Source organism: Populus alba, chromosome 1 (genome assembly GCF_005239225.2).
Source record: "Populus alba chromosome 1, ASM523922v2, whole genome shotgun sequence".
Lineage (NCBI taxonomy): Eukaryota > Viridiplantae > Streptophyta > Magnoliopsida > Malpighiales > Salicaceae > Populus > Populus alba.
In genome coordinates, this window is record NC_133284.1 from 30,590,212 (window position 1) to 30,612,631 (window position 22,420).

At 34.4% G+C, this 22,420-nt stretch overlaps 2 protein-coding genes across 3 annotated transcripts; one reads left to right on the forward strand and one right to left on the reverse strand.

The window, feature by feature from the left end:
• Positions 1-576: 576 nt before the first annotated feature.
• Positions 577-12,545, reverse strand: LOC118047083 (protein transport protein SEC31 homolog B). The gene is made up of 22 exons (XM_035056258.2): positions 11,889-12,545; positions 10,886-10,940; positions 10,662-10,784; positions 8,852-8,948; positions 8,725-8,761; positions 8,507-8,612; positions 8,365-8,422; positions 7,482-7,579; positions 7,100-7,219; positions 6,763-6,805; positions 5,945-6,054; positions 5,735-5,862; positions 5,055-5,616; positions 4,826-4,918; positions 4,218-4,403; positions 3,923-4,136; positions 3,057-3,169; positions 2,744-2,941; positions 2,277-2,411; positions 1,909-2,191; positions 1,232-1,470; positions 577-1,137 (listed from the first exon to the last, which is right to left on the reverse strand). The coding sequence occupies exons 1-22, from the start codon at positions 12,203-12,205 to the stop codon at positions 1,036-1,038; spliced, it is 3,417 nt and encodes a 1,138-aa protein (XP_034912149.1). The 5' UTR covers positions 12,206-12,545; the 3' UTR covers positions 577-1,035.
• Positions 12,546-17,735: 5,190 nt separating this feature from the next.
• Positions 17,736-21,600, forward strand: LOC118047124 (uncharacterized). 2 transcript variants are annotated; one of them, XM_035056320.2, is made up of 8 exons: positions 17,736-18,088; positions 18,561-18,674; positions 18,789-18,857; positions 18,999-19,018; positions 19,115-19,167; positions 19,299-19,329; positions 19,441-19,522; positions 21,278-21,600. In XM_035056320.2, the coding sequence occupies exons 1-8, from the start codon at positions 17,905-17,907 to the stop codon at positions 21,478-21,480; spliced, it is 756 nt and encodes a 251-aa protein (XP_034912211.1). In that variant the 5' UTR covers positions 17,736-17,904; the 3' UTR covers positions 21,481-21,600. The 2 variants fall into 2 exon arrangements, with proteins under 2 accessions (XP_034912211.1, XP_034912212.1); XM_035056321.1 differs by lacking the exon at positions 21,278-21,600 and adding an exon at positions 20,516-21,271.
• Positions 21,601-22,420: the final 820 nt, after the last annotated feature.

The window sequence follows — 22,420 nt, forward strand, 5'->3', positions numbered from 1 at the left end:
AGATGGTGTCCCTAGCTATTAGCAAACGGGAAGAGTTTATATTCCTCACCGTAACTCAAGGCCTTATTGCTCCATACAGTTTACCGATTGCATCTGCCTGTGTCTCAGAGTCCTATTTTTCATCAATAGTCTATTTACTCTAGTAGTTTATTTCTGATAATTGATGAAGTCCCGAAAATTCATTTAGTCTAGAAATAAAGATGCTTTTAGATTGAATAATGGTTCTAAAAATTTCATATATTCTTCATAATTAAGGTATGATCAGTGTTTCCGTGTTCTCTAACTTCATTCATGCGCTCCTATTTTTGAGTGAGATTTATTAAAAATTTGATTGTTAATGTACAAGCTGCTGATATGAGAATACTATTTATAATTAAATATAAAAAAATCTTGAACTTGTAAATTTTGATAAAATGAAACTCGAGCCACACCAACTAATTGTTAAAACAGACTCGCTGTCGGAGGTGATCGGAAAACAGAGAGGAGAAAGCTGGCCCCTGGTAGGGAACAGAGCAAGGGCTTCACACAAGTAGGGCGGAGTAAGATTTCATAAATCAATGATTCAAGATGACGAGGGGGAACAAAATACTTCAATAACAATCATGTTATTAGAAGTTCCATTTCTCATACACATGATAGTATCATGAGGGAGATACAGCAGATGGTGACAGCAATAGATAAACTAAATGCCACTGTACTTCAACAAAAAAATGTGAGTTGTAGCAACATTGGTGTACTAAAAACCAAAACTCTATTTCTCAACACTACAAACAAATGTTAAAAGCGAAAATAGGGAGGAAAAAAAAAAGAAAAGGGAATACCATCAATGTCCTGATAACTATCCGTGCTGACTCGTTGTAGCAGAAGGGCATTGCTCCTGTAACAGCGAGTTAGGGCAAATAATTCAAAGCCCTGCAGTTCTGTCTGGCGAAGCCGCTTTTGTGTACATTGAAGAAGACAACCAGCTAAAAGAGCTACAGCACACGTCGAATGAGAAATGCTAAGTAGAGATCATATAGTTTGAAATTTTGTGTTTTAACTTGATCTCACACCAACACCCTGCCTTGTCTTGATCATTCTTTTGAGCGTTGCTAGCCAGAAGTTACATTCATCCCACTCACTTGTGGTAAGAAGTACCTGTTCCACGCTTAGAAATAGAAAGAGTTAGAAGTGCTTATAACTCATTTCCGTTTAAGTGTGAAAACATAAATAGCTCTTGCATAACACTTGCCTGGATTTGCAGTGCTGTGCTAAAATCATTCATGTCCAAAGCCTGGCATAGCTTAAAAAGCTTATCAGAAGCGTTTTCTGATATATCCCCACTGTTGAGTTTAGCAAACAAGGCACCTATTTTCCTTGAATTATCTTCAATTTCACGCTTCCTGGCCGGATTTGCTCGGGCACCTCCCAAAGCTTCTGATGTCTCTTTAAATAGTCTTGTCAATGTTGTAATGACTGGTCTATGGTGAGCTGAAACAAATGCAAAACAAGATAAACTAGTAACACACCTGATAAATCATTGTAGAGTACAAAGAAAGTATATAGCCACTGTTATGATCAAATGTTGGATGCCAAACTAGTGGCAATCCAGCAGATTGTTTATCCAGCTTAAACCAACATTTAGGTTTCAAATGATGATTTTTCACACATTTTAGTTGTGATTTCTAGTGTTAAGACATCCATGTGACGCCTTCTACAAGAATTGATTACTAGAACTGCCCATCAGACAGGAACTGCAGCCTGAATGTTGCTAGTACATGGCAAAAAAATATTTTTTTACACAACCACAACTGATATCAGAAGGACAACCCTAGTGCAAGCAGAAGTTTTCTAAGACTACTTGTGAATTAAAATCATTAACCAAGATTGATCTATTCAAGGGAAATTCAACTTTGTTTTGGTAATTACCAGGAACATTTGAGGTGTCGACTGTTTGCACGGTTGGCGGTGGAGCAGCAGGAACCACAGCTGGTTGCAATGATGCAGGCTGAGTAGGACTTGGCGATTGCATTGAACCAATCCCAGGTCTTTGAGCAACCCCTGAATGCACAGGCCTAAATCCCATTGGTGCTGGGCCAGGAGCAACAGCTTGTGGCATTCTGTGGCCAGGAATTGCACCCGTCTGAGCTGTGATAGGTCCTTGTGAACCAGTTGGGGGTTGTACAGGATTATAGGCAGGATTGGCAGTCCCCTAAAACAAGCAAGCAAAACTTTTAGTGCATCCTCAGAAATAAACCAGTAAACAATAAATTGTAATCCACAGAAAATATACAGACAGGATATAACTGAGAACCCAATGTGGGTTGCTGATACTGTTCTGCATTTCTTAGCATGGGAACATTTGCAGGGACGAAAGGCCTCGTAGGCTGTTGAGAGGCAGCAGCATGAGGTGGAGGTGGAGCAAAATTTGTCTGCAAGAAAAAAAGGTGAAGTTATGAGTGGTAGAAACTAGAAACAACCAGCACAACTATTGATACATTGGCAACATCTAACCCAAAGAACAAAGAAGAAAAAACTCAAGCTTCAATCAAGATCTATTAACAAACAATCTCTTCCTGAAAAAACACAATTTGATGGCACCTCCTACAATCAACTATGTCTTAGCACATATAGGGTATCATCAAGTCAGGAAACAAAAACGACACGCATATACATACAATCAAATACATCTATGCATGCAAGTGAACTACATCATGAGTTATCTTTTACATCAGAAAAAATCAATATAAAGAAAACAGAATACCTCAGGTGCCTGTGGTGTAGGGGTTGGAACAAACATTTGGGGCAGTGGTGCAGGCTGATATGCCGGGGGCGGTGGTGAAGGCTGATAGGGAGAAGGAGCACCAAATCCTCTTCCATACGACGAGTCAATAGGTTGCTGATTATTTTCACTGTATAGACTCCCAGGAACACTCTGGTTCATTTGTTGAGCAACTGCTCCCTAAAAAAATAAACAAGCATAAAGTGGTCAACCACATGAGCTACACATCACATTCCCTACAAACAGCACTTCAAAAATATGATACATTAAAGGAATGAAAAGCTAGAATGTCCACCTTATAATAAGTATGAGGGGCATCAGCCACACCAAAACCAGGATGTTGAGCACCATAAAATGATCCACCTTGCTGTTGGGTGTTCTCAAAAGCTGGAGTCTTAGCTTCTTTCTCTGCATCAGAAATTAATATCTTAAACTGTTACTCAGTTTGCAGATAGCATTGATAATGCCTTAAGTTCAGGCAATGAGGCAATGGGAGAAGTTATGCTGGACTGTGTTAATACTGGATTTAAAATTAGAAGACCTCCTTTCACTGCATCAACTGAAAAACACTTCTTTTAGCACAATACACCAGAGTTATAACAGAGATGTCATATAATGACCTGAACATGACTAAACACCAGAAAAACACCTGACCCAACTTTAACCACACTGGTTCAAGCAGATGGAGGTTTTCCCACAATCCATTTGCTTCGTCAATTCGCTAAGAACGAACTACACCACGGGGTAAGGGAAACCCTGCCCCACATGGTATGGTCAAGGCTGGAAAAGAAAGGGGAAGAGCGGACTGATCAAGCTAACATGTCAGGCAGCAACATCAAATCTAGTATTTTTACTGCCTGGTCTCTAAACTAAGTATTCAAGCCTAAATTTCTCCCTTCATGTTGCTATTTCCTTTTTTTCCCCTCATTTTATATGCTCAAGTAAAAATAAATAGAACTACCAAAAATTATCACAAAAGTTGTGTTTCATTGACCTTGATCAAGATAATATCCCTTATTCATGTAACTATGGTTGGAATAAACAATAATGGATGATCTCTCATGATCATAGTGCCAGGAACTTGAATGATAAACTACAATTAAGGATTGAGGACTGGAAGTGTTATAATTCTTTTAAAGATTTTTCAACAGAAAAACATACCAGGTTCCATGGAGAGAGCAATACGGTCTCTTATGATTGTAAGCTCAGGAGACAAATCATCAGACCCCAAAAGTTTCAAGTACTCCAGTGCTGTTGTTAAGAGGCCCTGACTGGCTAAAATTTCAGCATACTTCTCAACAAGCTTGCACAAAGAGGCACTAAATTGCTTTTGACCACTTGCCAGAGCAAGGACAATGGTCTTCTCCATCAAATCCTAGCCAAACAAAGAATATAAATCAAAATTCCTTGATGAAAACATGAAATACTACAAAGTTCTACTTTGTTTTCAGCTAACCTGAAGAAGATCAATGTACGATTTCCCTTCACTCTCAGTGGACAGACTCCTTGACCAAATTTCAACTGTTTTGTCAATATTGCCAGCACATATATAACAAAGAGTTGCCGCCAAAGTATTACCAGCAGCTATTAATTTTGAAGCAAGTGAATTGCATAGCATACTCCATTCCTCACTTGGTGCGAACTGATTATCAATATAATGAAAGTAAATCAATATGGAGAAACAGCAGTATCTTGCACATCTGTTTTAAGAAACACTTCCATGTTAAACTTTTTTCCCATCACAGGTTCACACAAGTTTCACATGTAAGAATTGCAGAATCTAATATTTCATAATCAAAATAAATAGTACAGTCCAAAAATACAGATGCAATTGTAAGAACATGTGCACTTTTCTATGACTAAAGGTACAAGCAGGAACCACTTCACGCACAGATATTTAATTTCACTACAAAAATAGAAAAAGCAAAACAAAATCAACTATCAATCAATATTTAGATAATAACAACAGGGTATCTTGTAATGATAAACAAAAAAAAAAACAATTTACAACTGAATTCCATCAGATATGACATATGACATTCACTTCTGATTTGAGGATCTTACTGTACAAAGGAGTGCAAGAGTTTCTTTCCAGTATTTGAGAGGCCTGGTGTTTACAAGGGTCAATAGATCATTGTTCACCATTGCAGAAACAATCTGAAAATGAAAATGGTTGACTGTGAGGTGACAACATCTAGCTGATTGATAATCAGGAAAAGCATATATCATTGCAATGAAGCTATATACATCAGCAAAGACATTAATGACCTAGAAAGAAAGAAAGTTAAGCTACCTTCAAGTAAGGTGAAGCACTCAATTTAAGATATTGATCACGTGTATTCTCCCATAATGAAGTGCCACCAGCATGAGCAATAACTAAAGCATCTGCAATTTTATTTGCTGATATGCACTGTGCAACAGCCCCTTTGTAGTCTCCCACAACCAAAGCATGTTGTATACTATCATCAAATGATGGATCAGCACTCTCCTCCAGTGTCTCTGGTTCTTGTGATATTTCTTCCGCAATAAGAGCAGAATTCCCGAGATCAAGATCATCACCAGACGGTGCCAAAGAAGCATCAGCTTTAGGACTTGGAAGGTTGTTAAAAAAGTCTTCCCCATCATCAGCAGAGAAGATGGTGGCCTCTTTATTATTCTCATATCCCACTTTGTCAGTAGGTGTATCATCGAGTCGAATGGCATTTATTTCCTGGTTGAGACCATTCTCCTGTACAGCATCTTTTTCTTCAATGGGTACACTAAAACCAAGGTGGGCAAGCATCCTAGTCCTTGCTGTCCCATCTTCTTCAAACATCACCTTTAAGAAACCCCAAGTTTCTCGATCATCCTCTGATCTGCCAAGATGATTGACCACATAAGGGCAAAACAATTGGTCAATTTATTTGAATAAAAAGAGAGGTTCCAAAAAGAAAAGATTTTTTATCTTGAGATTTTTAGGATACAGATGCATACTCAGACTCTTGAGATTTTTTATCACATAAAGCCTTTAGCAAAGACTTCTCCCCATTTTGTATGGCACTTTCAAATTCAGATGATCGACTCACCAAACTGTCTTCGGTAACTAAGTTATGCAAAAAAACCTGAGAGAAACACTTTAAAAGAATAAGTAGAAAAGAAAAGTAGAAAATATAGAAGAAAGAGCAACTTATCCAAAAGGGATACCTCCGAAGCACCAGCAGCATGTAACTTAGGGCGAAATGATACAAGCTTTCCTCCAAAGCCATAAGAAGCACCAACAGGACGCTCACACCATTTTGGAGCTCTTAGTTTTGCTGCATAAAATAGATGGCAGAATAAATATTCTAAAACAAAACTTATAATAGAATATACAAGCATCATAGCATAAAAGAAAACATAAAGGTGTAAACAAAAAAGAGGACCACTATAAAATGGTTTGTCAGAGCATTCTTCAAAGTCCTGAAACTTGAATTTGCTTCCAGTGTACACTAAAATAATAATTCATCTCACTCTTTCATTAGATAATCACGTGTACACTATTTCAATCTCAAAGACAAAAAAAATGAAGATGCAAGGATAACCCAATCATCTTTTAATGTGGATCTATGGAGTCGCACATCTTGAGTGGAACAAAAATGATGGCACCATTTTAAACTGGCCTTAGCATAGTCGAAGCTTTATCCAAATCTTGGAACTAAAAGCAGAACTAAAACCATGACTGGCTCACACAAAAACAATATTTTATGGCAGTCAATGCCCTAATAGAAAAAATTTATATTGTATTATGGAAGGAAGAAGATGGTGTTGTAACGAAATAAAATTGTTTATGTGCAATCCATTAGGCTCAAAGGGTGCATCCCAGCCATGATTCATGAGCATAATATTTTTTTATCAAAATCAAATGAAATGCACCAAATCAACTTCTAAAGTTGATGGTATGATTATAAGTTCATGGTCCCAAATAATTACATAGAAAACAGATAATACATTCATGAGATCTCTTGTCTAATAAACTACACTACCTCTTCCAAAGTCGCTGTCCCCAGCAGTATATCGACTGCAACCCTGCAAAGAGAGATCCAAAACAGAACATCTCTATAATGGTAGTGAAAATACAAATATATGCACGCACACACATTTTTTAGCATTCCATTATATAACCTACTCTTCTAAGCCACCACTGTACAGTTTCAACCCACTAACACCCATTTGGTATTGTTTTTTTTTTGTTCTTTCCTTTTTCTTTTTCAAGGGGTGACATGATTTATCATGAGTACATTTTTCCCTTCCCTTACTCGTTACATACTCACCGGCAAGATGAAAAGACAAGATCAGTAGCAGCACAAAGTAGATGCTTACCTCAATGTTGTAAATGCCAATTTTTCCATCAAAAGATGATGCTGATATAACCCCAGGCATCCTGGGATACCAATGAACATCGAAGTTCCAGTTGGTGCCAGCTGGCAATTCACAGACAATCTGCTCAAAAATTAAACATTAAGCATCAACCAAGAGTAAGAAAAGAAAAGGAGGGTGAATGCTTGCAAGATAAAAGTAAGATGATAAAAATTCAAATTAAAACCATCTCACAGCTGCCAAAACTGAAACTGATACAACTAAGCTTATAATGCTTCAGTTGAACAAGTTTTGAAGCAGGAATTTCCTGCTGAGTTTAAGGTTATGAATCAAATTTTTATTCATAAAAAAGGAAGGGAGAGAGACCTCTAAGATACTCCCTTACCTCTGCAGTTACTGTATCCCAGCAGATTGTTCGATTATCTTTAGCGCAGGTAAGCAAATATGAGCTGTCATTGGGACACCATGACATTCCTATTACACCTGGTGTAAGAAGCCATTGGTCGGAAAAAATAATAAGCCAACATAAAAAGTATCCAAATAAAATGTTGAGATTGCTAAAAGTTTTAAAAGAACATAAATATTGAGCCTCCATGTGAGAATTAGCTCATGGAAAACTGAAACTAGGATAAGGTAGATGCAGGATGAAGACTAAGAAAATTTAATTAAATATTCCACAAATACAAACCTGGATCAGTAAGCATGCATAAAACAAAAACACTCACATTTTTACAGCACAATGAAAAGGATAATGGAATCTAGGCCAGAGATTATTTTTTTGACTCAGCATATCCTTTCACCTCCAATATTATAAAGAATCATAAAATTAGACAAGCTGGACCACTGTTTCTAGTGAGCCTACAAGATTTTATACTACAAAACTAAAAGAGAATCTGAAACTGCTACGAATTACATGGAACCCATAAAACATCTGCAAATTAAAATTCATGCTGAAACACGATCCAAGGTAGAGGAATTTCTTCTCAAGCATTTTGTATGTTTTGGGAGGAAAAGGATCCTGGAGTCTTATGGGGGTGTGCTTTGTTCACTATAGTTAGGACATTGGATTATTGGGGCATAGCAAAGCTCACACATCTTCAAAAACTATTCCCCCTTGAAAAAGCATTGTGGGATAGGATAGTATTTCTAGCTTGTTTATGGTATTTCTGCTATGAATTTCTCTATGTTTATGTTTGTCTTCTATGTTTCTTTCTCATAATAACTTAAGAAAAAAAAATCATGTTGAAATACTATATATTGTGCCATACCTTTAGTGTGTCCCACATACTCCTTCACAGGTTCAATTATGTTTCGCATGTCCCAAAGCTGCAAGCAAACAAAATTATGAACTAGGAAATTCAATGAAAATTAATACTTGAAAAAAAAATCTAGAAACAGTCAAGTTATTACCCGAAGAGAAGGAGACCCATCTTCATCCGATGCAACAACAAGCTGAGTGGCAACATCGGGATGCCACTGCAAAACAGAGCACCGCCTTCTAATTGAATCTCCAAAACTGTTTAGTAGAAGTCCAGAATCAGCTGAGATGGAAGGATTTTTAGCAGGTGTGTGTGTGTGTGTGTGTGTGTGTGTTTCGTATTATTTAGAAACAGAAGGAAGAAACTTACGAAATTGCTGGTTTCTGCTTCTTTAGGTCCCAAACCACTGCAAATGCATGAAATGGTCAGTCTTCCACACTAAAGGAAAATAACTAGGTCATCATCAATAACAGGTAAGCCCATTTTTCTATCTCACCTGTTATTCCATTGGAAGAAGTGGATGCTAATATATGTTGAACTCTGCAATTCCAGGAAACATACGAAATCTCTCCTTGAGAGGCAGAACCAGTACCCTGCATAAAGATCCCACCAGACACAACATGAATAAGGGGCAGAAAATCATTGAGTACCAATAGTGAGCAGGAAAGGGAGAGAAAAGGAGGTAAACAGAGGGGCTCTTAAGTCCCCACTGCCGCTAGTCCAAGAAAAAAACTGCATAGAATTAGGCTTCCAGCAACAACTACAATCTATTTGAAACAATGGAACTTCAAAAATACAGAAGTAGATATTAATTCCAAGCTTTCTTAGATAAAGGGTGATATCAAATTCTTGGCCGAATCCAAGTCAAACTCCTATTAGAAAAGCAAGCATGGAACTATGAGAAACAGCTAGGAATGACAAAATGGGCCTAACAGATGATATCGAACTTGGCAGCATTTCCCTCTTCTTTATGAAACCACCCTACCTTACTAACTGGTGACACCCCTCATGTTAGCTACAAGTCAGCAGAGAGTATCCTAGGAAAGAAAAGAATAAAGGAAATGAATTCTTGCTGCTATTTCCAGAATGACCCAGTTTGAATATACTTCTGGGTACGCGAGCATAAAGTAACAAATGATTGAATGTGTTTCAGTAAAACTGAACCAGTTGTCACATAGTGTAAGTCCTCAGTCCATGTTATCTTTCCAAGGTATTGTTGAAACACTAAAAAACTTCTGCATATATTTTTCTAAGAAAATTGCTATACCTGGATGGAAGGAAATGATGGAAGGAAAATGAAGACTAAAGTGTTACGCAGTTAATATATCCCTTCTTGAACATAAAAGCTCCTTATAGTTGGTTAGGTGGTGAAGAGTAGACATTTAAGAAAGTATAAAATATGAAGAAAAACAAATCCCAGCATTGGGGGATGGAGGAGATCACAAGGTTCATTTTCAAACACAAGATAACAAATTATACACCAATTGCCCAATATCTTGTTTCAGGATTCATTACTGGGTTGGAGGAGATTGGGAAGTAATTAATAAATGCCATATGCCTCTAGTCCCATCCTTTTACCTTACAGTAAGCTCCTAAATGAGATTCAAGGGATTAAAGCTCCAATGGCCCCATGTTCAATCCCATCAAATCTTCATAACAATACCAACAAAACAATCTCCTCGAACCACTTTGTAACCAAATTAATTAAGACCTGTAACTTTTCAGAGGTATCATCACCTCATTAACAGATTCTCCTACTATTCTGACCCTTCTAATAATCCGATAACCAAAAAAAGTATCATCTTTTCTGTCTTATGTCAAAAACTTTCAGCAAGGATCCCATATCAAAGCAACCCCACAGCCTAACCTAAGTGTTCCCTTGTTTTCCATAGTACATAAAATAAGAAAATACAAAATTTCAACCTAAACACCAGCCTAGCTCTACACAATAAATTCACATAAACTTTAATTTTGTTCACTAAAGAAACCACACTGGAGAAGTGTTCCTGATTGCAATGGGTTTCCTCAATTACTCATAAGAAACCACTAAACAAGAGGAGCTAAGCAACAGCTGGAGCTGCTGGGCAACAAACAAAGCTTAATGTATACATGAAAGGATTATCACAAAACAAAAAGGATCAAAAACGATTTTAAACACCTCCTTATATGTATATCTAGCATTTAGAGCACATCATAATAAATTTCTTCTTCATCAGCGAGAGTTCAATTAAGGGAATATGGCAATCTAGAAACAAAGTGCAAGCACAAAGAAACTTTAAAATGGTAAAGTTTCAAATGTAGCATACCTTGAGAGGTGGAAAATGAGAAGGTTCTGCAGGTGCAGCCAAATCCCAAATGCAGATTTCACCATCATCAGCACCAGATGCAAGTAAGTTAGGGGTGATGGAATTAAATTCAAGGCCACGAACCTGAAACATAAGGCAAAAGCAACAGGCATAAAGTCTGACCATCTGTCTAAACTACAAGAGTGTCAGCAAATAAAAAGGTTTTAATGAAAGAATAAACTTACAGGCCCTTTGTGACGTGATAGATGACCAACAAGAGCACTTTCACTTGCCTCAGAACTGCGAACAAAATTAGAATATAAGCGCTACATCAAACAAAAGACAGAATTTGGACAAGATTTACAGTGTGGATTTCTATTACATTTTAACACAAAAAATTAATATTTCATGAACTGCATGCAGAGAAGAATTATAGTACTTAAAAGCAAGAAAATGGGAAACTTCAAAATCCACAAAAGCTATCCATCTACATCTGTCCAGCAACCCGTTAGCCATATTAAAATGTCAACCCTCTACTTTTGTAGATTTCCAACTTTACAGGGAACTCAAACTTCGAAGCACAGTTAAAACAACCAAAAGATCAAGGCACAAAAAAACAGAAAAGAAATGTGAAAAACCCTCATTTAAAATTTTATAATAAAAAAATCAAATCAATGCTGGCTCAAAAATGAAAAAACAATCACCCTCTAAACAGCAATTCCAATAAGCAATTAAAATTCCTCGCCTGGAAGTTCCACTATATAAACTATGAACCTCAACTCAAAATCGAGGTTTCATCAAAATTCAATGTGGAAGCTTATCAATTGCACAGCATACAATGTACATATCGGTTCGTGCTAACAAGAATTCCCCACATGCCACATAAACCTCTCCATCCCAACATGGAGAACCCCAAGCAAAACTTAAATCAAGCTAGAGAATTCCCTGAGATACCAATTTTACCGTTTTAAATCAGAACACAATCTTACAAAACCGAGTTCTCATCTCTCTATATTCCCGACTCTTAAACAGACAACTCCAATCAAAACATTTCCGTCCAATCCAAATTACATTCAATGTAAAACCAATCCACGCAAAAACAAAACTACTGATTTGCATCAGATCTTACTATACTTCCCAGAAATCCTATCCTCCACTCACAAATTTAACCAACAATCCATCCCAATTAGTAAACCAATCTCAATCAAATTCAAATGGATGATAAATAAAGCAAAATTCTAAAAATACCGGATCAGGGACAAAGGATTCAAAATGTCGATATTGCCATCAACAAGGCCACCAGCAATAAGTCCAAGACCATATGTATCAGAGCCGGATCCATTCCTACCCCATGCGAGACGATTAAATCTCTCAGAACTTTGACACTCACCAACAACAGGGAGATCATGATCTTCCGATTGGAAATCAAGCTTAAAGATCTCAAGATTCGCAGAAGAGCTAAACGACAGATCCACCGCCCCCGCCATCGTCCCCGCCGCCATGTAAGGCGAGTCCGGGGCTAACGCCACCGACGCCGATCTATTCACCGACTTAATGGCCGCCATAATTCCCTCCTATCAATCTAAGTAACTACAAAATCGTCAATCGATAATTGGATCTAATAAATGAAGAAATGAGAGAATTCTATATAGGTTAACAAAATTTAGGGTTCGATCTAGATTTGAGAGTTAATTTTTCTCTATATAGACGTTACACACTTGGCTCCGCTCTCTCGTTCTCTGCATTCGTTTGTGTGTGAGGAAGGAGTGATGTTTTTTGTTGTGTCGAGTTTTTTTTTTTTTTTTTCGAATTTTTCCGGGTACCCGGAAGAGGAAGGCTTTTATAGGCCACGCACTTCTATCGTGACTGGTTGGATGTTGTGTGCTGTAGAGGTTGTACCTGGTGAGAAAGTGTGATGAATGGAGGTCTTTTTGTCTATAAGAGACGTCATCTCTGTTACATATCCAATTGCATGGTGACACGTGTAGTAGGTATTTCTTAGTATGTTATTTTTATTTTTTTGCTGGAAAAAAACCGGTATGACGTGGGCTGATGGGAAGAGCCGATGGATTTTCATTCGAGACTTTTATTTTGGTCCAGTGATATTGATGGGTGATATAACGTCATGATTCGGACCGCCTGAAAGAAGCCTATTTTAGCCCAGGTACCCATTTGATTAACAGCCTAACATCTTTTCTTGTAACCAGAACTTTATTTTCCTCAAGTAAGAAAAAATACAATTGACTAGTGTACAGATCGCGCGTTAGATCAAGATAACTTTAAAAAAAAAAAATTAATAATAATAATAACATTTTACCTCTTCAGTTTCCATTCCAATGTGTGTATTAAGAGGCATTCTATCATTATGTTATCAATTATTTTTATATTTTAGAATATATTAAAATAATATTTTTTATTTTTTAAAAATTATTTTTTATATCAGTACATTAAAATGATTTAAAAATATCCAAAAAAAATTTAAAACAAAAAAATTCTCAATTTTTGCAATTTCTAATCTACAAAAATAAACAGGATCTTAAATAATTTAAGAAAAGAGACACACTTGTTGTGCAACTGTATTCTTAAACAAGTTGGGTTTAAATTCAAAATGATGAGTAAGTGTTGCTTTGATTTATTTAGACACCATTTGTTTTTACAATGCAAAAGTGTTTATTGAAAAAAAAATGAATTTTTTTATTCAAATTATTTTTTATTTTTGGATTATTTTAATATGATGATATCAAAATAATATTTAATTTTTTTAAATATTATTTTGATATCAAACAAAAAATATTTTGGAAAGCAACCCCTACCACAATATCAGGCGAGCTTTTATTATATTATATTGTATTGTAAGATAAAACACTTCAAATTATTTATTAATAAATAATTATGTTGTAATTTCGAGTGAAATCACTTTAATTATTTAGTAAAATATTATTACGTTATTTCAATTAAAATTGTTATTAAAAAATATAATTTCAATTGATTGTTTTTAAAATTAAACATTGTTTAAAAAAATAGAAGAATTTCTAAAAAAATTACTTCTTTCATTCAAAATCACTAAAAAATATAAGTAGATAAAAAAATAATCAAAATAATACACCATATTTTTTTAAGTAAATATAACTACTAAATAATTTAGTTATAATCCATGAAAGCAATGAGGTAATATAATTAAATACAATAATTGAGGTTAATTAATTTTAAAAATATTTAAAAACTATCAAATATTAGTTAATTAATCGATATGTATAAAATAAAAATAATTAAATTTAGTTGAATTTTAAATATTTATAATTATATTTTAAACTACTTTTATAAAAATCACTTCCTACTCTAAATAGTAAATATTTATGATTAACTTTTTTTTCTTACTTCAATGCAAATCAACCAAAAGTTAAAAATAATATAGTTTTAAAATTCAACCCAAAAGCTAACTTAGAATAAAGTACAGCTCATTAGTTGAAAGGATTAGCTTAAGTTTAACCCGAGTTAAAATAAAAAATATATAATATACTAAAGGATATCAATGTTTCATTGTTTATTCTTTTATTGTTCACTAAGAGAAGGATCATTGTTGATTGGAGCAGTGTAATGATATAATTGTCCTTGTCAAAGAAACTTACTAAGCATGCAGTTGGAGGTGTGATTGTCTTTTTCATATGATACATTTGGCATTGAAAGAATAATTAGGGATAAAATAATTCATTCGTGTTTTTTGGGTTATAGTATATATAATGATTAGCCCTTCAAGGCATAAATTTTTAACATTTGGATTTGGAGCTTTTTTTATCTTTTAAAAAAATAAATAAAGAGTGAAGATACATCCATAACCCAAAGAGAGGGAAAATATATGATTCATCATCTTTTCATTTTATTGAACACAGTTCAAATATGAAATTACCCTTAAGTTTCAACAAAACAAGGCTGCATGTAGGAGTATTTTCATCATTTCGTGTGGCTACCCCACCTAAACGTCTTAATACAGCAGCAGGCATCGAGGCATGGCATGGTTGGCAGGCCCTAAACAGTGGGAAATGGTATAGTCGATAAACACCTAGCGTTGGAGGTAGGCATGTCTACTAGACCTCATGCGCTCAAGTCAAGCATGACTGTCAAACTCCAACGCCTTGGGTTTAGAAAAGTTGTCAAACCCTAGTGCCATGGGTATGATAGGGGTACTAGGCCCATGTTAATTGGGGTTGACAGTAGTAGTAGTAATAGAGGCGACAGATCTAGGTTACTTAGGTATAATAATAATTATTATTATTATTAATTTTTTAAAAAAAATATATTATTACTATTGAAGAAAAACTATATATGTGATTTAAAGGGTAAAATTAAAAATTATAAGAACTTGAGTCAGACATGTTTAATATTATTATTAATAATATTAATAAATTTGAAAAAAAACATATTATTAGTATTGAAAAAAATAGATTTAATTTGAAGGGTAAAATTATTATTATTATTAATTTTGAAAAAAAAATTTATTACTATTGAAAACAAATAGCAATCAAGTCACATCCCAAGTCTTTTTGGTCTAGCATTTTAGCCAAGCCCAAGGCTTTTGATCTAGCATAGTTGCCACACCCAAATCATTTAAGTTTGACATGGCTGCCAGACCCAATTTGCTTGGGTTTGCAATAACTATCAAACCCAAGGGGCTTAAAACATTCTCTATACTTTTAATATTTTTTTAACAAAATTATATTGACCCACTACAGAACACAAGCTAACATACTAGTAATTGAATAAGAAGATATATGGGCTCTTCGATGTAGCAAAGCCCAACCTTGATATAGAATTATATAAAAAATATTTAAAGATAAGTCAAGGCCGTAATACTAGGATTTAGTTATTCTTACAACCAAGGTTGTCAAAATGCATTTTTAACATGACATGAAAAATATAATATAAACTTGGATCGTAAAATTATAAGTATTTTTTTTAATTAATTATATATTGACAATTCCAGTCAAGAAATTAAATTACATTACCATCTAATAAAGTGACTCAATAATATTATAAACAATGAATGATCTAAATAAAATGAGAGAGATAGATAATATGAATCAATAATTAATGACATGAAAAAATAAAATGTCTTAGAACAAAACTTCTCAATACAGGAAAATCACTAAATGGTAGAAAATATACGTGAACCAGGTGACAACTTGATTGTTTCCTTCATAAAAAAGTCCTAATGAACCACTTTTGAGTTGCAAACTAATAAGCCTAAACTAGTAACTAACTAAAATAAATTCAGTAATGAAATAAACCCCTAAACAATGTCTAATGCGCTAGAAAAAAAAAATTCAAATTAAAAATAATAAATAAATAAAATAGAATAATTAAAAAAACATTTCATGTTAAAATCCCACCTGTAGCCCGAATCTTCAATTTTTGCATATGGTAATTCTAGATATGTCTTAAATAGTACACAAATGTTTAATTTGATATATTTGACAATATTCATTTGCTAACTTTGATCCTTTAAAATATTATGTTTTCGAACTCCATTTAACTTGAACATTTACCACAATATATTTTCATGTGTCCAATATTTCCATGTAAAATTTCAGCTTTATCTAATGTGCGGTTTGAAAGATATGCACAATCTTACAAAACTAGTTAACAGATATTTTAAGATTAAATTTGGACCTGACTTGGTTCATATAATAAATTTAGTAAATTTATAAAATCAGATCGAGTTTATCGATTTTATATAAATTAAGTCTGATTTTATTAATTTTCTAGTTTTAATCTAATTTTATATGTTAGAAACATATTAACTTATAAAATTATATAATTTTATAAATTAACTCCCGATATTAACAACAATGCTTACAACCTCCTTCCCTGTACATAATACGCCGTTGCTGAAAAAAAAAAAAACCACCGATCATATATTGCTTCAAAAGCACAGGTCTATTCTGGATCAACTTCTTGACAACTTTGTTCCAGAGACAAATATAAACTTTTCAATCAAAAGCCTTAGGGTTTCTCGTATCATTATTTGCTTCTTGCAGGCTATGTTTTTTCGGGCTCACCTTTCTTTGGTACATTTTCAATAGTTTTTAATCATTCAAAATCTATTTTCAATTTCTGCTTAGTTTTTTTTGTGTCAATGGGATTGAAGAGAAATGAAAAGGGATCGAGTCATTGTCAAGAAACCATCTTAACCCAATAATTTAAGCTGTTAAGTGAAATTCCAGGATATGATTTATATTATTCTCTAACATACCCTCTCAAGTGAAAGCCCTTTGGGTTTAAAACTTGCACAGGCTCACATTATATTTGCTTAATTTTTATCAAATAAATAGAGATGGTAAGATTCGAACTCGTGACCGCTTAGTCATCAAGGCTCTAATACCATGTCAAAGAACCAATTCAACCCAATAGTTTAAGCTGTTAGGTGTTTATATTATTCTCTAACCGTCATTTATCAAGAAAAAAGTTAGCACAATCTAGTTTGGTTTTAACTAAATTTACCTGAATTATTTGGTTCATAAATCGATTTAAATTTTTTATTAAATCAATTTAAATTATTATTTTTATTTATATCGCTTTAGATTTTGAATTATTTAAGTTTCAAATTAATTTGTTAAATTGAATCAAGTTTTAAAATCTAAATATTTATAGATAAATTGAGCAAATGAATACCATTTTTCCTTTGTAGCATAGCTTAACAACCTTAGTATTTTGAGATTGTTTTTCTTGAGAAATAGATTAAAATAATATTTTTATTTTTTAAAATTTATTTCTATGTTAACATATTAAAACAATTTAAAATTATATAAAACTAATTAATTTAATTTTTTTTATATAAATAAACAGACTCAAAGAGACTAATGATGCATGTTTCAAATTAAATTTCAGCAATTAAATATTAAGGTATGTATATTAAATCTTGAGAATTTACTTTTCTTTCTATTATTATAGATTTATTTTTTTCGAAACAAAAAATAACGTGTGGTAAAGTCACCAGAAATTTCACCAAATGGTAAATAAAATTAATGACATGTCAGTGGAGTTAATACTGTTAAAACACATCTGGTGTCAGCCAATCATTTCTCGAAGTAGAAATCACTCAACAGTAGACGTAGTCCACACACCGAACCCCAAAAAAGCCCAAACCTTCAACTAACCGCCACCAAAACCACCACCACTACTACCATAACTGTCACCAACACCACCATATTCATTAAAAACCATCGAATTGTTTGTTTCTCCAAACACAAATAGGAAAAACAAGAAGATGTACAGCGATGTGTCAAGCTGCAATACTTACAACTATGGCGACGCCTTGTATTGGGACGCCCGTTATGTCCAAGAGGCTGAGAGCTTCGATTGGTACCAGCGCTACGCCTCTCTTCGCCCCTTTGTTCGTCGCTATATCCCCACTTCCTCTCGTGTCCTCATGGTTGGCTGTGGCAATGCCCGTAATTATCCCTCCTTTATTTTTCTTTTAAGCCTTGTTCTTGTTAGTATTTCTTTTAAGCCTTTATCTTTCTTCTTTATACCGAAATTATTGGACTCGGGCAATGATTATTTTCTTTTGTTTCTTTAAAAGAATTGAAGTTTTGTTTTGAATTAGCTCTGTGTTGTTCCGTTTTTTTGTGGGCTGAACTGGAACGCTATTTTGGTAGAAGAAGAAAAAAATGTGAGAAATAAAAGAAGTTGTATTCATTAAAGTTCGCATGTACTGTTACTCTTGATGATATTCATACCTATTGTTTCTTCCAACTGTAAAATTGGAAAAACTTCATCGCATGGGCATCTCTTATCAAATGAACCTGACCTCTGCGAAAGAAAATGGGGTGTTCCTATCGCTGTATATTTTGAGACATACACACATGTATGCATGCGTGTGTGTATTCGATTACGCATCTGATGGGATTGTTTGCGTTGTAGTTATGTCGGAGGACATGGTTGATGATGGATATGAAAACATAATGAACGTTGATATCTCGTCAGTGGCCATTGACCTAATGAGAAGAAAATACGAGCATATGCCTCAGCTCAACTGTATCCTTTTAGAAGAATTTATGTATCTTCTTATGTGGAATTAACTTTGCCTTCTTTTTTTAATTAAATACCTCAACTACTTTGTGAGCTTCCTTTATGATTTGTGTATAATAGACATGGAAATGGATGTTAGAGATATGAGCTTCTTCCCAGATGAATCTTTTGATGCTGTCATCGACAAGGGTACAATCCACCCTCTTTCATTAGATCTTCTTTTTTACTGCTTCTGGGTTTTCAATTAATTTAATGGTTTCTATGTCAAACTTTTTTCTTCCTGTTCAATTTCATCCTCTTGGACGCATGGCTTATCAATCCGCAATCCAGGGACTCTTGATTCTTTAATGGTATGGTGCAGATCTGAATGCTCTGCTTTTCTTAGTCCTGAGGCGTTTAGAATCATTATTTCCTTATGTTGATCTTTTGTACAACTGTATGTGTAGTGTGGCAGTGATGCTCCTATTAGTGCTGCCAGAATGTTGGGGGAAGTAAGCAGGTTGTATTATGCACAAGTTTTATTTCTCATGGTGTATGTTGTTAACACCATACTGTTGTATGTTTGTATCTGTACTTACACATTATAATTGCAACTACCTTCACTAAATTTTTTTCCTTTTGTTCTTGTAGGCTTCTTAAACCCGGAGGAATTTATATGTTGGTAACCACATACCTTAATGGAAGATTATATTCTTCTATTCTTTTCATTATTTACCATATGCTTCTGGAAATTCTTAAAAATAATATGCTATTTAAAATTTTTCATAAACAGATAACCTATGGTGATCCTAAAGTAAGGATGCCACATTTGACCCGGTCCATTTACAGTTGGAACATTGTATTGTATGCGATCCGTAAGTGTGTTTTGCTTTCCTCCTTGTGCTTTACAGAATATTTTCACTGCCCTCATTGTTTTCATATGTTGAAGTGCTGTTCATTGAGCCTGGGTCGGAAATTGATATGTTCAACTTGCGAACCCAGGTTTGATTTTAAAAGTTCAAAATCGTTATTGTGATCCATTCATGTGTTGCTACAATTTTTCTTTTCAAAAACACAACATTTATTCATTCTGCAATCCAATATCTCCATATATGATTGTCATACACTAAAACTATTGGTTAAAAGTGTCCATTTTAAGTGAAATCCATAGCAGACAAAAAAACACTAAGAAGTCGTTGAATAAACAAATGATAAAAAAAGATGCAATTAAAGTAGTTAAAAAAGTATAGAAAATGGGATAAAGGACAAGTCATATTCTAAGTCAGAATCTTTGTTTTCAGTCTTCATTGTCATAACTGCCAGTTAGACTCTGATTATTAGCTCTGAGGCTAGATACCTCATAACTTTTGACAATTTTAAATCAGCTGTTCACAGCAGCGAAGCTAGGCGTTTTATATATTTAATTGTCCTCATGGTTGATTTGTAGTCAAATAAATTGCCATTTTGGTAGCTTATGTGATTAATTTGGCTAAAGATTGGATAGTCGTGATGCACAAGTGTACAGTGTCTTGAGGAACTTTAAACAGGGATTGAGCATCGTCTCCTCCCATGCACAAAGGATTCTGTTTGTTTATAGAATGCTTCTTTCTTGTGAAATAAAGAATCAGTTTTTCTCTGGGGAATAGATTGTTGCAGGCTGCATGCAGTGCTTAAAATTGTCCTTAAATAGTATAAGTTGGTAGTTCTTGAAGGAACTTGAGATTGACTTTCAATGGCTATGATAAACTTCGTAATTGGGGAATTTTAGGCCAATGACTATTATCTGAGTATGTTAATTAATGCACGCATGTAAAAATTACTCATGTGAGGGCTTCTAAAGATTGACTCCTCTATTTTCTTTCTGAAAGCATCAATGGAAGTTTCATGTAAGGCATATACAATTGGTAGCATTATTCTGTGAAGTTACCAATTATGTTATTGAAGATGGAGCACTGAGGTAGTGAGTCAGCTCATGGCTAACTTGCAGCCAGCTTGCGATCTCCTCCAAACTGATAGTATAGAATCAATTTTTGGTTGGTCTAACCATTTGAGCATTTCTTAATGTGTATTACTCCTGCGATACTAACAGGAAAATAAACCAGCATACAACTGTAGGTACCTGCTCATTATATTCCATGGTGTAATGAACAAAGCATTTCTTAATGTGATTACTCCTGTGATACTAACTGGAAAATAAACCAGCATACAACTGTAGGTACCTGTTCATTATATTCCATGGTGTAATGAACAAAATAAATAGGAATTGTCTTTTGAAATGGAAGAGGTATTTTCCTTCTTGTTTGAGCTATTCATTTTAAAGTTTAATATTTTTGAAGCAATGCGTCATAGTGTAAAATTCATATTACAATAACACTTATGATCCCCATTCAAGTGCCATATGTACACAAGGAATGTGCTGGCATTTTCTTTTCAGGAGCATTTTTTTTTTTTTTATCTTTGATTGATGCATCTCTTTTCAGTCCTCTGATTTCTAGTGTAAGATGCATTTGAGTTCTGAATCCTAATTTTTCATCAACTTCATGATCCTATTGTGAGCTTCTCAACAGTAAGTTACCGAGTTCGATAAAAGGAGCTAAAATTTTCTCTTGCCCTTTCCCATGTGTTTTCAGCTAGACCAGGTTTTAAAAAACCAGCAGGTAGTTCATCAAACTCACATTTGGAACCAGTTCCCATTACCGAGACGGGCTTACTTCCAGCAGATTTTGTTTTGGACGATCCAGATTCTCACTTTATATATGTGTGTAAAAAGATGGATGAAACAACAGAACTGAGTAATATATCCTCCCATCCATTGATTGCTGATGCTTCATAGGACAATGTTACATTCAAGCGCTAATGTTCTCTGTGTATGATTAATGTTGATTCTACCATAAGGACTAATCATTGTTGTCCTTTTGAGTTTTTGTTTCAAAATAGAGATTCTGTTGTTGCTTCCCCTTGACATTTAAACTTAGCTGCTGGTTGTGCAAATCAATATTGAAAAGGGTTGGACGATATCTCAACACGGGAGAAAAGCCAGTGAAATAGGCACTTTTGTAGAAGTTTCTAGCTCAAAACTTCCTTGTTTGACATGAATTTCATTGTGAAACTTGTTTGGTGTTGCATCTCTTGGTTCCCTTTATAATGTTAAGGTGTCTTCGAATGAACCCGCTGCCAAGCACCAGTCATGTTTCTCTTCGCCACCTCGTTAGTATCCTCGAATAGTAACGAGGATACTATTGAATCTCGAGTTTATTGCTAAAAAGGATAGAAAAGGAGAGATCTCAACCTATAGAATCTGTCAAATTTGACAGTTAACGGTAACAATAAAACGCATAAAACTGTTCAATGTGACAGTTAACTTACGGAGTTGTCCTTTGAACTTTGAAGAATAGAATCTGATCCAGGAGAGATCTCAAATAGAAACTGTCAAATTTAACAGATTAACAGTAACAATAAAACGCACAGAACTGGGCAATACGACAGTTAACTTACGGCGTTGTCTTTTGAAGAAAATTTGGGGTCTCTTCGCTTTGAGGGTGATCTCATCTTCTTTAAAGGCCAATTGGTCATTAAAAAATTATCAAAGATTATTTTTATCTTTTCAGGTTTTTTTTTTTTTTTTAATCTTTTCAGTTTTTTTTATCAATACAATTACTTATTTACTCCCATACTAAAAAAATATATTTAACTGCTGGCCAAGGGTATTTATGCTTTTATGTTTTTTGCAAAATTATGAAAGGACCTTTCTACCTTTAGAATAAAAAAAAAAT